The following is a 15,360-nucleotide window of genomic DNA, read 5'->3' on the forward strand; positions in this document are numbered from 1 at the left end:
AATCCAAAACCGGCGTTTTAAATTCATATACACCTTGCCTTAAGGGAAGGAGGAAGAACAATTTAGGGAACAGCATGAGGTTGAACATTGATCAGTAGGCCGGCCGTTCTTGCTAGCCTTTGGTAGAATGTAGACTTAGAAAAATAACATCAACAACAGCACGGCATACTTTTGCTTCCCTAGAGATAGTCTCTCTTGTTTCCGTTATGTGGATTTTAAATGATGAATGATATATTTCAGGCAGGGCTAAAAAAAAAAAAAAAAAAAAAAAAATCAAGAGATTGAAAGTTGGATTGTTGAACTCGAACTGAAAAAACACAGGTAATTGACTGTTTCTCCACCTCTCCTACCTCTTAAGAACCTCCAAATAGCTGAAATATGGAAAAAGAAAAACACTTTACTGAAACTATAATTCTTATATAACTTATAACTGGAATATTTTACATAAAAATTTTTGTTTTAATAGACTCTCCTGTAAAGGAGGATATTTCATAATACTTAGAACAAAACCTTGATGTTTCAGTTCTGTTTTTCTTTTTTTCTTTTTTTTTTTTTTTAACTTTGGAATTCAAGTCTGACTCTGGCGGTGTCATCTATTGTAGGTGGCATGTATGCAGCTCATCAATGCCCTTGTTACATCTCCTGATGATTTGGACTTCAGGCTTCACATCAGAAATGAATTTATGCGTTGTGGATTGAAAGAGATACTGCCAGTAAGTGCCCCGCAGTCTCCTTATTAATATTTAAATTAGAGGAGTACTTGAGTAGGGGGAAATTTGGATAAATTACGTTCAAGAATAACTTATCTGTGAGAAAAATGACTTGAATATAAAATTCTATTTTTGAAATATAGATGAAAAGGTTTTTGAGTATTTAACACTTTAAGTGTTTGAGTGCTATAAATCAAGTTGAGTGGTTGGCTTATTGTTTATATGTTTTTCATTACATTTTTTTGCATTATGAAGAAAGTTCATCAAAATTTTTTTATTTGATAACTGCAGAATTTAAAATGCATTAGGAATGATGGCCTGGATATCCAGCTTAAAGTTTTTGATGAGCATAAGGAAGAAGACATGATCGAGTTCTCCCATCGCCTTGAAGATATTAGAGCTGAACTTGAATATCCTTTTGTTCTAAAATCTAGAAAAATACCTAAAGTTGCTGTGAAACCCCAACCAACAAACCCCCATCCCATAAAATATTAATCTTCTGAAGCTGTTTCTATATAAACAACAGAAAATCAAACCTTTATGAATCAGAAGGATGTTTGTGTAAACCTGTCTTATTTTATTAATTTAATGTGTGATTTTATGTAAACACGTGTATGTAAACGGATGTGTTGGATTCTGTTGGAGACCTCTCTTATGTATATGTGTACAGTCTGTTTGTTTTTTTCTAACGTATGGCACCTCCCCTCCCCCTAGTGCTTTCTAGCGGTAAGAATAGAGGACCCTTCGCTACTGGTTAGCACCTGCCCTGCACCTTGGACGCATACTCACATGGGACTTTACCTCTGTGTGTCTGCAGATGTCTGTGCTTTTCCAGAGATCCCCAGATTTCTATCCTCCACTGGGCTTCCCAGGGTAATGCCCACTACCAGCTCTTGGTTAGGCACCCCCAGAACCCAATACAGTAATCACAACCAGCTGCCCACTACCCTGCTGCCAGCCACATCTTAGCTCTAGAGAGGCAGATTGGTTGAAGTTAATTGTAGAGGAGAAGCCAGGAAGTGTCAGGTCAAGTTGTCAATTTTTCTTCAACTCTCAGTCCTAACTACCTGTGTTATATCATATGTTGAGTATGCATGATGCCTATTTTAGGATAATCTAAAGACTTCTAAGTCTTACAGAGAAGATTCTATGTCTCATTATTTCAGTTGCTTGGCGTAGAGGATAAATAAATCTACATATTCCTTAATCAATTTACTGAAGCATATGATGTTTACAACATGGTGTGGAGCACAGTTAAGGAAACTAGAGCAGAGAAATATTTTATTTCTATTCTTCAGCATCTTTTACTGATTCGAAATGATTATTTTATAAGGTAAGGGGAAACTATATTCTAATGTTTTCTTTTGCTGATAAAATTCTATTGCGAAATTCACCTGATGTTTCATTTGCACAAGCAGCTAATTTAAGATTTTAATTTTTGTCATAATATTGATTCATAGAATGTGCTGCTTCCACTGGGCATAAATTTAAATAGATAATGGTGAAACGATATTACTATTACTTTTTAAGCTCCAGTGGATTGTTGGTTACAAATTTTCATATGAGTAAAAATGCAAACTAGCAACAAATTACTAGTTTATTATATGATAATATTTTCTGGTTAGTCCTGAGGCGGTAGGAATAATGTTGATAAGATTTTTTTTTTTTTTTTAAGTGTCACGAAGAGCACTTAAACATTGCTTTTATTAAGTAAGTAGAAATTGCTTTAATAATACAGGTGTGTTTAATGTTGCTAATGTCAGAAAAGGTAGATAAATGACTTTTCGGGTTTGATTATATTCTAGCTGTTTTGAGCTTAACAAATTGTTCTGTTTGTACCTTATGTGTATGTAGTTACATATGGATATTAACACCTAACTTGCCTGGTTGCTGTGCAAAGAAATACGGTAACCTTGGTAGAACTCCTAGCCAAATACTCGGCACGTGGTGTATGCCCAATAAATGTTCTCAACATCCTCTTTCCGCTTTTATTACTACTTTACGAAGGAAGCTGAGGTCTTTGAACCTAAAACCATTTTTGTTGCCACCAATTTAGCTTTGCTCAAGTACTGTGGGTTGTAAGTCGTATTCTAAATTTGACTAGAAAGATTTGCTAGGCATGTCTGATGCAGGTCGTGTCCTCTGGGTGATGATGTCAGCGAGTATAAGTTAGGCCCTTGGATGTATCTAACAAGAGAGCAGAGTGAGTCAAAAACTGTTAAGACTTTAGGTTCTTTGAGATGAGTACAGATCATTCATCATATCTCCTGCCGTTTAGACTTGAGGAATCCCATTGGCAATTCTAAAATATGAATTTAGTTCCCTGTTTGGATGCTTGATTTTCTTCTAACATTTTATTAAAAATAAAAGTTTAAACTTTATAAATGCTAGATAAAAAATGCTAATACATTAATTACATAGGATTTTAAAATACTATAGGTCCTGCTGATTTCTCCTCCAAATTTACTTAAAAGTGACATTCAGACTTCCATTTACTCTAAAGTAACCCCGTCCTCTCCTTGATCCTGACTGGTTGGTCCTGTCAACCTCTAGTTGTTTGAAGCTATTTGAGATTCCCAGAATTTAGTACTGTTGTTGGCTTTCAGAGATTTGACTGTGTGCTTAGTGCTGCATGGGGGTTTTATTTTACTTATGACCTTAATCCCTTCATCTTTGTTTCTAGAGGACAAGAGGTTGTATCTAGCTTCAAAGCAGATTACAAAGCACAGCTGTCCTGGGATTTGCCAGGCGATTGATCCTATCACTTTAGTGGGATCAAGAGTCTCAAAGAATATTAAATCATAGCATTACCAAAGTGACATTAGTGAGGCATGGAAGTTTAGTTAGTTTGGTCATCTTTTGAGTATCAGCTTTTTAATTCCGTGCGCATCTATGTCACTTTCTTCCTTGGCTCTTTAAGCCTCAGACCTTGATCTTTGTTCCAAATGTGGTTGCTATGAAGGCTATGACTCCTATGACTGCTGTACTCAAGGCAGCTTCATCTGATTTCTACCCATGTTCCATATTGTTATTGTTCTTATAAAGAGATTATATTTTTATAACAAGATTAAGTCCAAATTTTGGCAATTTAATCATATTTTTGTCATATTTATTTTTGTAATAAAATTTTATTTACTGTATGTAAAATTCACTCTTTTGGTATACAGTTCTGTGAATCTTGTTATTTTGGTCTTACCTTCAGTTTTTGTTATCACTACCTCAAATGGACCAGGATTTTACCTTTCAGAAGCCTTTGATTATCTGAACATTTTTTGTTTAGTGAACATTTTAAACTATTGATATGAATAAACATCCTTTTTCATTTCTTTTAATAAGTTAGGTGTTTGCAGAATGCAAAATATTCTCATTTAATAGAATTAGTAGATAGGAAAATCAGAATCTTTGTTTACTTTCATATTTGGAACATAAGGAGATTTTACTGAAATGGAACTCATTTGGAGAATGTCCATCCAGACAGATCTGGCAACCAAGGAAAATCAAATACAGGAAGAAAATTAGAAGTTGGAGAAGAAGATCAAATTCGATTCTTTAACAAATAATTAGTGGCTTACCATGCAGAATGCCGTGCTCGTGGAATGTGCACAGGGGATAGTTTCTGATGTTCTGTAAAAATAGTATATAGAAAGTGAATACAATTTTAAAATATCCTCTAAAAATGGTGTATTTTATAGCGAAGTAATGACAATTTATGGTAGTCTCTTAATTAAGGTTATTCACATATTCCTCTGACGTAGTAACTGATCAACGTCACTCATAGACATTATTTTCTCGATTTACATGTCTGGAAATCAGATGTACATTATTCTTTGCTAATATTGCCTCACCGAAAGAGTTTGCATGAACTATCAGGTGCGTTGTAAATGACCTCAGAATTTGCAGTTGTGGAGGAGGGAAGAGGTACTGAAATGATTTTTTAAAATGACACAAAATAGCTTGCGTTCATTTAAAAACAGTTTTATTTATTATTAAAACAACACTAGGATAACATCAAATGAGTAAAAGGGAAAGGAAGTACATCATCTAAATCTTCAAATGTGACAGATATAAATGTGTGTGCTACGTATGTACTTTAAGTGTAAATGTGATTATGGCTAAAATATGAGGGAATAGTAGAATTTTTGAAAGAAGTTGAGAAAATCGAGGAAAGTATTGATAATACTTTGATCTGTATGGAGGAATAGTTTCTTGAACGTTTTTACTCTGACAATGAGCAGTAACCTTTTTTTGCTAATATTAAGCTATAGTGAATTTTATTCAGCATGGTTTATTAGGTGTAAGTAGGTCAAAGGCAGTATCGTCATAGTTTATAGGGAAGGAAAGCCTAAGTGGCTAGAGGCCATCCTGTACATAGGGAGGAGGGTTTCGAGAGGAAAAGTGTACAGAAAGTCATGGAGGGAAGAAGTAAGTCGTGAGGGTGGAGGGTGGCTGGGAAGGGAGGACTGTACTTCTCTAGAGTCGTGCATACACCCTCTATCACATTAGTTTGGTTTAGTTTATAAAATCTTCTGGGTATTTCTTTCATGTTTGTTGTTTTGAGTTTTACAGGATATTCTTTAGCTTATTACATAGGTGCGCTTAACTGCAGTGACAACATGGGCCCTATTTGGGGATTTTAGTTTAATTTTTGGACAAAAAATGTTATACTAAATTTTTCTAACTTTTGAGTAAGAAATATTTATTTGGTTTTGTATATAATTTACAGTATCAGTTTTTAATTTGATTTTACATACACTCTAAAAACAGTATACTAGATGGTTTGAAGAACATTCCAGAGAGTATTTTAGAAAAGATTTTTTTGGCTTGTATTAATAAAATGAATGGTAGCTCTTTTACTATGGTGCAGTGGTTGGCTGTTGATCTTTACTGAGGACTGCTTTTAAGTACATATCACTTCATCTTAATATTCTCTCCCTAGCTACCTGCTAATTAAGTCAAGGTTCTGACTCGTATAAGAAAATCATCTTTAAAGCACAATATAATTGCTCAAAGAGTATAAAAAATATGTCTTAAATTTGTTAGAAAGAAAATAGTAATAGTATTTACTGTCACTCCCATGTTAAATCTGTTATGTCAGTTGTTGAAATTATACAAATTATTGAACTTGATATCAAACTTACCAAAATATTTTATTTTCATGTAAAGTTACACTAATAAATTGAGTGTACACTTATTCTTTTTCTTGGTTTTAGGCAGCAATACTTCAAATTAATTGATGAGTGTGTATCTCAGATTGTGTTGCATAAAGATGGGATGGATCCAGACTTCACATATCGAAAAAGACTAGATTTAGATTTAAGTCAATTTGTCGGTGAGTAGTTCTCTGTTGTTTAGGTTGAAATATGATATCTCTTACCCCATGGCTTAACTCAAGAGTCTTTGTTGTCATAGTGGGGCCCGTAGACTCCTGAGAGTCCTTGATTCCCTTTCAGGGAGTTCTAATAGTCAGAATTATTTTCATAGTAATATTAAGACTTTATGTTACTTTAACCCCTGTTGATGTTTTCACTGGTGATGCAAACCAATGGTGGGTGAAACTGCTGGCACCTTGTTATAAATCAAGGCAGTAACATCAAACTCTATTAGTAGCCATTGTATTCTTCCCTCATAGTAAAGCGAAACAAGGCAATAAAAACTGTCTTTTTTTTTTTACTTAAGACTGTCCTTGACAAAGACCTAAAAAATACTGTTTATTATCTTCCCTTGAGTACATATTTTAATATTCTGTGCGTCAGCATGCTCCATGTACGCATGAAGCACTCCTGACCACTAGAGTGAAATGAGAACATACTTGTGCGACTGAGTTGTGAGCTGAACTGGCTCCTTTTATCACTTCGAAAGAATGTCATACAAACTGTGACTACTCAGACTTGAATACCGGCACACACTTTCTTAACGAAATCTAGTGTTGATAGAAACCTTTAAGTATTGTTGTTTACAGTTGAATTCCCTTCTCCTTTTGCCTGATTGAGATATAATATAACTGTGGTTGAGTTTGTCTTTCCCTTTGCTTTATAGTCTTGGTATCGTGCTTAGAAAATCCTTTTTCGTTCCAACAGTATAATATGTTTCTCTATTTTGCTTATTTTAGTACTGGCACTATTTCTAAATCTTTTCAGTGTTTTTTTCTTTCTAAACTTTTAAAGTCGTAATGAATTTAAGAAGTACTGCTGTTTAAAATTTCCTGTTATTGCAATTTTAGATATTTGCATAGATCAAGCAAAAGTCGAAGAGTATGAAGAGAAAGCATCAGAATTTTCCAAGAAAGTAAGTAACTTTGCAAGACTTGGGGAACCACTGCAGATACGCTTGTGCCTCAGAGATTGTTTGTTGTTCCCACTTTGTTCTTTACCTCTCTCAGGTGTTTGCACAAAATGCCATCCTATGAGCAGGATTACCTAGACCATTATTTTAGCTCCCAACTCTCAACCCTGACCCTCCCAAAGCTTTTCTTGTTTTTCTTCTGTTATATTTATCATCATCTGGCATGCTACATAGTTTATGTATTTACGTGTGTATATACTGAATATATTATCTATTTCTCTCTCTAGAGTAAACTTGAAGGGAGTTTTGTTTGCTTTATTCACTCACTGTTCCTGCACCTAGGATGATTCCTGGCCCAAGAACTAAAAAAAATATTTTCTGAATGAGTGAATGAATGATCAAACGAAATGTGTAAGATATATACGAGAGACAAAAATGTTAAGATTGTTGTATTTCTCAAGAAATCATATAATTTAGGCGCTTAAAGATGAAATTCTATCTGAAAAATGTTTAGAGAAAGTCTAACTTGTTGTTTTGATTAAAGTTGCTTCATTTTAGATCAGGTCGAACCATATAAAATTGTCATTTTCCATCGTCCAAGGAATCAGATTTCACCATTTTCCTTTATTTCAGTCTAGTGGTGTTGCTGACCATCCATCCTTTCCTCGCTTTCTTCTAAGGTGGTGTTTTGTGGTTTTATCTCTGCTTAGTATCAGCCTATTAGACTTTTTTCCTGTTTTTTTTTTTTTTTTTTTGGAAGGGGTGGGGAGGGGATGGAGGGGTTGCTGGTGTTAGTTTCTTCACATTTTAGGGGGTCACTCTGATTTAAATACATGGGGCTGGTTTCTTACACTGGAGAAATAAAAATAATTACTACTGCCACCACCTCAGTGAATGTATACTAAATGAGCATTTACTGTATGTTAGCCACCATACAAAAGTGTTAACATTTTTATCATAGCTGGCCCTAAATGAATTTGAGAGAACTGTGTATTTTTGTAAACTTTTAAGATGAAAAGTAACTGTCAATGGTAGGTACTTCCTCAGTCACTTAGGAAAAACTTTGTCTGAGAAGTTCTAAAGCTCACCAAACACAGGTATTACATCACAGGCTTTTGCCTGAAGGCGAGGATTATACCTGTGAATATATTGTCATTGTCCCCAGATACTGAGTTTAGTGGGAAAACAATGGGTCATTTAAATTAAGTGTCCTAAGCCTTACAGCCGGTAGATGTCTGTTGTAGGGTGACCTCTCACCCTGCTGACCATATTTCAAGCTCAGTAAAGACTTTTACGCTTCTTGGGAAGGTTGTGGGAAACTTTCAAGTGCTTGATTTGGATCTTTCCCAGACAGTACAAATGTGCTTTTATAATCATTTTTAGGTATATAGTTTATATGAGCGATGTTAAACAGATAACTTTCTTAATACATTGTTTTGAAATTGTAAACTTTAAATATAAATAGAAGAAAGACCTTGTTCAAGGTTAGTCATCTCCTTTTAGTCAGAAGTTATATGTCTTGGGTATATTCAGAAAATATTGCTTGCTCCATAAAAGATTTCTACTGCCATACCGTTTTGTATATATCAGCAAGAATTTCTTTCTGATAGCTTTATAAGGACACATGTAAATACTTTGCTTTAGGCAAGAAACTATCATAGTTGTTAGACACGTTCTTTATTTTGGTGCATAAATTTGAAAAATGAAGACTAGAAATGTCAGAGAGTACATAGAAAATATTGAATTATCAACCTTCATGTACAGATGCACTAATACATTTACCCTAGGGAATGAAATTAAGCAGAGCCTCAGCCTTAACTGTGTTGACATTTTTGTGTGTAATTTTGTAAGAGTAATATTGCTCCAGTAACTCTTTTTGTAGAAGAAGGCTATCATACATCTTATATGATAAAATACATCTATAATGGAGATTCATTTTATCTCCAAGGCTGTGATTTGACTATAGATATTTTAAAAACGCTAAAGAAAAGTTTGTTTTGTCTGATCTTTTTATTGGGGAGGATCTAGAAATTTTTCTGTTTTGTAAGCCATAGAGATAGTTTCAATATGACCGAGTTAATTTAATAAATTATCGTAGTGTGTACTAATTATGACTAATTGTTTTGATAGTTTGATCTGTGTTTCCTACATGATCCTTTATCCCAAATCTTGTTCTAAGATCTATGAAATAGAATAGTGTGCACGTTGATATTGTGAAAAAGACTTTTTATTCTTACTCTCATAAGAATTTAATTTTTTATTTCTTGCTAAGCAGCAGTAAACATTGAGCAGTCATCAAAAGGAGAATAGAGGAAATGACCTCTCAAAGGTTTTTTTTTTTAAATTATTTTTTTAATAGTGACATTGGTTAACGAAATCCAGTAAGTTTCAGGTGTACAATTTAACAGTAAGGCATATATATATATTGCATTGTGTGTTCATCTCCCACTGTTAGCTTTCTTTCAGTGACCACATATTTGATCCCTTTTACCCCCTCTACCTCCTCAAAGATTTTTGATGATGGGAGATTGGGGGAGTTTAATATATGATATTGGCATAGTTATTTAACATATAAAGGAAGATCGGATAGAAATTGGCTGATCAGTTCATTCAACAAAGATTTATTGAGTTTAATTATAAATGAAAAGCTTTGGAAAGGTAACGAATGAAATAAAGTTCTCATTATTAATGAACTTTAAGGTTGGCGAGTATTGTTGATGTGTGTCATACAACATTTTGATAATTTTTGTGTTTCGGTGTGGTAATTGCCATGGTGGGTTAACCCTACGTGGTGCATCAGCCTCTAGGAAAGATTCTTCATCTGGTCTTGGGTGGCCAGGAAAGGCTGACCCAAGGAAATGACAGCTAACGTGAGCCCTGATGGATCAGTATGAGGCAACGAGGTGAGACACCAAGGAGGAGGCATGCAGAAAATTTGAATTTCTTGAAGGTATCTCTAGCTTAACATTTCCCAAACTAGATTCACCTTTCTGGCCCCTAAAATGCCTTTTTACCCTGCAATTTATACCCTCATTTCCCTCCTCAAAGTGTCATACTTTGTTTCTAGCTTGCAAAGCAGCAGAACACCGTGGTCATCTTACCTACACTCCCTTCATTCATTTCCTTCAGTCAGACACTATTTTGGATTCTGTAAAAAAAAAAAAAAAAATTTTTGCTTCATTTCCTTTCCATTCTGTCTTCTACCTTCATTCAGGCACAGCTTCGGTTCTTGCTCGGAGAAGCGCCGTAGCCTCTAAACTCATGTCCATTCCTCTGATATTTTCCTTTCAGTCCATTTTCCACACTCACCGCGAGTCGGGTTTTCCAAAATGCAAATTTGTCCCTGTTATTTTGTTACTGTAAATGCTCTAATAGCTCTCCGTGGTTTTTAGGAAATAGGTAAAATGTTTTGGCTTATCGCAAAACTCCTTTCAACAGTGTCATTCCTGTGCACGTCACTAGCTTCATCACCTCCACTTTGTTCTCATACTTCCTTCTGTGCCCTTTGTAAGGGATTGCTGGTCATCCGGTGCTAGTCCCTCAATTTGAAACGGTAGCTCTACTTCTCGGCTACTACTCAAATTCTTCAAACCCGAGTTTCTTCAGGAATCATTCACAATCTCTTTTTCTCTTTATTGATGGTAATTTTTATAGATTTTGGGTTGTTCGTTTGCTTTTACTTCACTACCAGATACTATACTTACTAAAAGCAATGACCACCTTCTGTCTCTAGCACCTGCCACTCCCAGGGACCCATCATAAGCACGCTATTAGATATTTATTGTATAATGAGGAATAGGTAGTTTGGGGCCAGACTACCTATTAGAGGTTCTTAGATATTAAGTTAATGAGAGTGGCCTTTATAATGAAGCCACTGAAGGTTTAAGAGCAAAGGAGTCGTATATGAGCTTTTTTTTAAAGAAAGAATAGCAATATTCAGAACACGAAGTTTGTAGGGAGAAGATAATGTTAGTTTTGAAAATACTTGGGTTTTTTTCCTTTTTTTCTGGTCTTGAAAAATGTTCATTAAGCAGTCGAAGATACATTTATGGACTGATGTGCTGTCTAGAATTCAGATGAGAAGCCGAGCTGGTGACAGGGATTACGAAGTGGTGATTGAAAAATGTGGATGTAGAATATACCATCTTATGAGAAATGCGAAATGAGTTTAGCAAAGGGGTGAAGAAAGGGTCCAATACGATGGCAACATCAAAGCGTCAGGCTGAGGAATAGGAGCCCATACGGAATTGGTGGGAGTAGCCAAGGAGTTAGCGGGAGAACCAGAGAGTTTTGTAATGGAACATATAGGGGAAGGAAGACTGAATATGGAGGCATGTTTGTAAGTATTTATGCTCTAGAGCAGGCCTGTTCGATGTGGTGTGATAATGTTTTATAATATATATTGTTCAACATGGTAGCCACCAACCAAGTATGCCTATTGTGCCATTATAAAATGGCTAGGGTGACAGAAGACCTGAAATTTTAACTTCATCTGATTTTAGTTAACTTCGATTTACATTTAGATAGCCACCTGTAGCTGGCAGCTACCCTGTGGAATAGCACAGCTATCAAGCAGTCAATTAAGATGAGGCTGGGAGGAGTCCGGGGGATTTGGAATTTGGTAAGCCGTAGAATTTAGAGTGAAAGAATGATGATTAAGTCATAGTGGACAATGGAGTGACTGGAGTTCAACGGTCAGAAATGTGAGTTCGGACTAAGAACAGTCTTTAAAGAAGTTGGCTTTGAACCGAAAATGAGATTACAGTTCCATGACATGGAGTAAGTTGAAGGACAGAAGGATAGAGAGGTTCACTGTGCCACAGAGGTGTGAAGACATTTGCTTAGCCAGTTGGCGGGGAAGTCCTGGGTGATCCGAGGGCCTTTCGAGACTTAAGCACACTTTGGTTTACAGATTATTTGATTAGGTTTAGATTAAGGTTTAAGATTAGTATCTTTTTAATTATTTGATGGTAGCAGGGGTTTGGAGGAGCTGTAGGAGGAGGAGTGGCAGGTAATGTTGGTGTGGTTTGGGAGAGGTGGAGGACATTTGGATGGGTTTTTTTTTTTTTGGTAGTTTCTATTATCTTTATAAAGAACACAAGAGAGGATTATGACTGATACTTTCCTAATCTATGATGGGAATTGTAATAACATTTCTTATTTCACAGCGTTTTTCGGTGATAAAATGCAAATATGCCACGTTTGTGCTTTAAACACTATAAAGCGTGGGGGAGGCGGAGTGAGGGGATATGGGAAATCTCTGAACCTTTTGCCTAGGTTTGCTGTGAGCCTGAAACTGCTCTCAAAGTCTACTTTGAAAAAGTGTAAAGCATTATCTAAACATTAATTGTGGGAAGGTAGTGTGGTTTCATCTAAGAAACTCAGACTTCGAAGACAGAAAATCTGGCTTTTAACTTTTAATCTCATGTCGTTTACTTACTAATTGTATGGTGAAGAGACTAGTAACTAGCTGTTTGTGTTGAGGACAGCATGAGAGTCATAGAGCCCTTTGTAAACTCTCCCTTTCTATATTGTTGTTTTCCTAATTGAGGTTTGACTGTATTTTAAAGTCTCAGGCTACATTTGTGAAGTACTTGCATTTTTTTTTTTAACCGATTGAATTTTTTCCCCCATTTTGAAAAAAGAGTCAGATACTTGCTCTTGATTATTAGACAATAAATTCACCTCTGTTATGGAGAGGTTTTCAGGCACAATGCTAAGGCGAAGCTATTTGAATGCAAGATGGAAACTTGTGATGAGTGACTATATAAATTAGAGAACTCATTGAATTCAACAGATTTTACTGTTTGCCTTCCTCCCACAAGGTATTGCACTAGAGACTTTGAAAGATTAATTTATCATTAATCTCTTAAAGATTAACAGATTCATGGTAAATAAGACAAAGTTTATTTTCTTAAATTGTTGAAGATTAGAATCTACATCAGGGCCTTAGATCTCATGATTTTGTTGTAAGAAATATGCAAATAATTGATGCATTTATGTAATGGAGTTACTAACAAAAAATATAAAAATGGATTTTTTTGAAGTCATATTGATAAACTTCAGGTAAGTTTCAAGTAATGTTTTTCTTCAGATAGGGATCGAGGAACCCAGTACAATGCTTTTCTATCTATTATTTTACACAAAGTCACAATGATATTTAGAGACTTCTAAGAAAATGCCAGGGTTGCAGATAACTACGGGCCCGTTTCCTCTGCTGAGCAAAGGTCACAGACTCCATATCTGGCTTTGTCTGCTGCCTTGCAAATGATTTTGATGGGACCTAGAGAAAGGCTGTGGGTGACTTGTCAAAAATCTACCACTCTTCTCATAAAAGTTTGTTCTGACAGATTTTTAGAGTCATATTTCTCTATGAAGAATAGTGCTTTTCATTTCCATCTCTCTTTCTCTTTTTTTTCCTCTCTTTCAGTTTGAAAAAGAGTTTACTGACCACCAAGAAACTCAGGCTCAACTGCAGAAAAAAGAGGCAAAGATTAATGAGCTTCAAGCAGAGTTACAGGCGTTTAAATCTCAGGTAAATTACCATCTACCCAGAGTGAATTTGAGTATTTAAAGCTTACCAGGGGAGCAAAAGTCATGTCATATCTTCATAGCATCAAAATGTTTACTCTTTAATTTCCCTTGTATGTTTTCATAATATTGTTTATATGTATTTCTGTTCTGCTGTGTTTATTTTTTTGAATGAATTTTGTCACTTTCTTCTATTTGCATTTTTAAGAATGTCTAAATTTTACTAACCATCCTTATGATTCATTTGGGTTTTGTTCGTAATGTCACATTTCCTAAGTAATTAAGCATAAAGGGTGAGAAAGTCTTTTTAACTTAGATTTGTCATTCATCACTGATCTTTATCCTACTACAGGAAATTATTGCTCAAGCTATTTACTTTTCAAAACCTTCAGCCTATGGGTACCTTGCAGTGAAAGATAACTTCTAGCTGAATGAGAACATTTTCTGATAATTTTTCAATTTCCAAAAGTAAACAGATTTAAAACATGACAAAAAAGAGAACAAATCTGGATTATGAAGCAGATAACTCACATACACCCTCTACACATAAAACATTTAGATAGCAAGAAATATATCATCTGCATATTTATATAGATGAAGGTAGGGAGGTAGAATATTCATAGCTAAATTTCTTCATGTAGATTTACATATAGGATGATGAGCAATAAGTATAGTGTTGCCATTTTCCTTTTATCTTAATTTATGGTTACGTTGAAAGTCTCAGGTATACTATTTTGTATATTGGTCTACTATTTCCTAAATTATTGGCAATTTTGTTTTTCTTTAAAGAGTGGGTAGTTTTGTTACAGACAGTATCTAAAGAGAGTCAAAAACATAGTTATCTGTTACTATTCAGTTTTAAGGGAAAAAATTTTTTAAAAAAAGTAAATTATTTTCACCGATCTTCTTTCTTTAGTGTACCAAAAGAAAGTACAAACATGTTTTGAACTTTTTAAAATTTTTCCCAGGTCACTCCTTATCTCTCATGTTAAAAGAAACATTTACTGCGTTTTATATTTCAGATTGAGTTTTAGACAGTGGCTGAAATATTTATGACAAGTTTTTCCTGATCTGGAAATATACATTTAAAGACTTTCTTTTTCTTTTTAATTTCTCCCAGTTGAAGGATTACTTGTAAATCTACTTTAGACAATTCCAGTTTATAAAAAACATATCTACCGTCTTTGAATATGTTGTTGCTGCATGTACTCTTATATAAAATGGGAATAAATTTACGTTTTGAAACAGATTAAATCAAAGAACCACCTATGTTTTAAATTATGGACAGTGATGACCTGTGTTAATGGCCATCAGACAAAAGCCTGGAATTAGAGCCTTAATATTGGCCACCATGTTCAGATTTGAAGAACAGCTGCTAATTCTTTCTTTAGATTAGTATATGTTTCTCATGAACTCTGTTCATTTGTCTTAAGATAACTTTTCTTTGATCAAAACTATGCTGATTATGTAGGTTATGAATAAAATATGTTCTGTTATCTGTGATTTCATCCAGTCGCTTAACAACCAAGGGTTATTAGATGCTGGGGATATAATGGTGAGCAAGGCAGTCAGTGTCTGGCCTTTTGAACAGTATATTCAGGTCAACCATACTCTATCAAATGAACTAGTCTCGAGCAGAAATCCACCATATACTTTTTAAGACGTTAATGGTTAACTATAAAATGTATATTAAGTGTGAGTATAATACACATACTTTTTTTAACATTTAAAGGACAGTGCTAGCCATCATCACAGCAACCCAGCCTAATGCTAAGTCTTCTGTATAGTTAATGTTTTTAATACAGCACATTCTTTGATTGCGGTTTCAACTTCTTTT

At 34.8% G+C, this 15,360-nt stretch overlaps 1 protein-coding gene across 1 annotated transcript in view; it reads left to right on the forward strand.

Annotated features, from left to right (window-relative positions):
• Positions 1–15,360, forward strand: part of DIAPH3 (diaphanous related formin 3) — a 445,967-nt gene that overhangs the window by 158,834 nt on the left and 271,773 nt on the right. Inside the window, exons 11-14 of the mRNA XM_011381028.2 lie at positions 1,927–2,043; positions 5,921–6,039; positions 6,931–6,995; positions 13,423–13,527. Coding sequence (XP_011379330.1) covers positions 1,927–2,043; positions 5,921–6,039; positions 6,931–6,995; positions 13,423–13,527 — 406 coding nt within the window. The remainder of the gene's footprint in view (positions 1–1,926; positions 2,044–5,920; positions 6,040–6,930; positions 6,996–13,422; positions 13,528–15,360) is intronic.

This window comes from Pteropus vampyrus, unplaced genomic scaffold, assembly GCF_000151845.1.
Source record: "Pteropus vampyrus isolate Shadow unplaced genomic scaffold, Pvam_2.0 Scaffold13, whole genome shotgun sequence".
Lineage (NCBI taxonomy): Eukaryota > Metazoa > Chordata > Mammalia > Chiroptera > Pteropodidae > Pteropus > Pteropus vampyrus.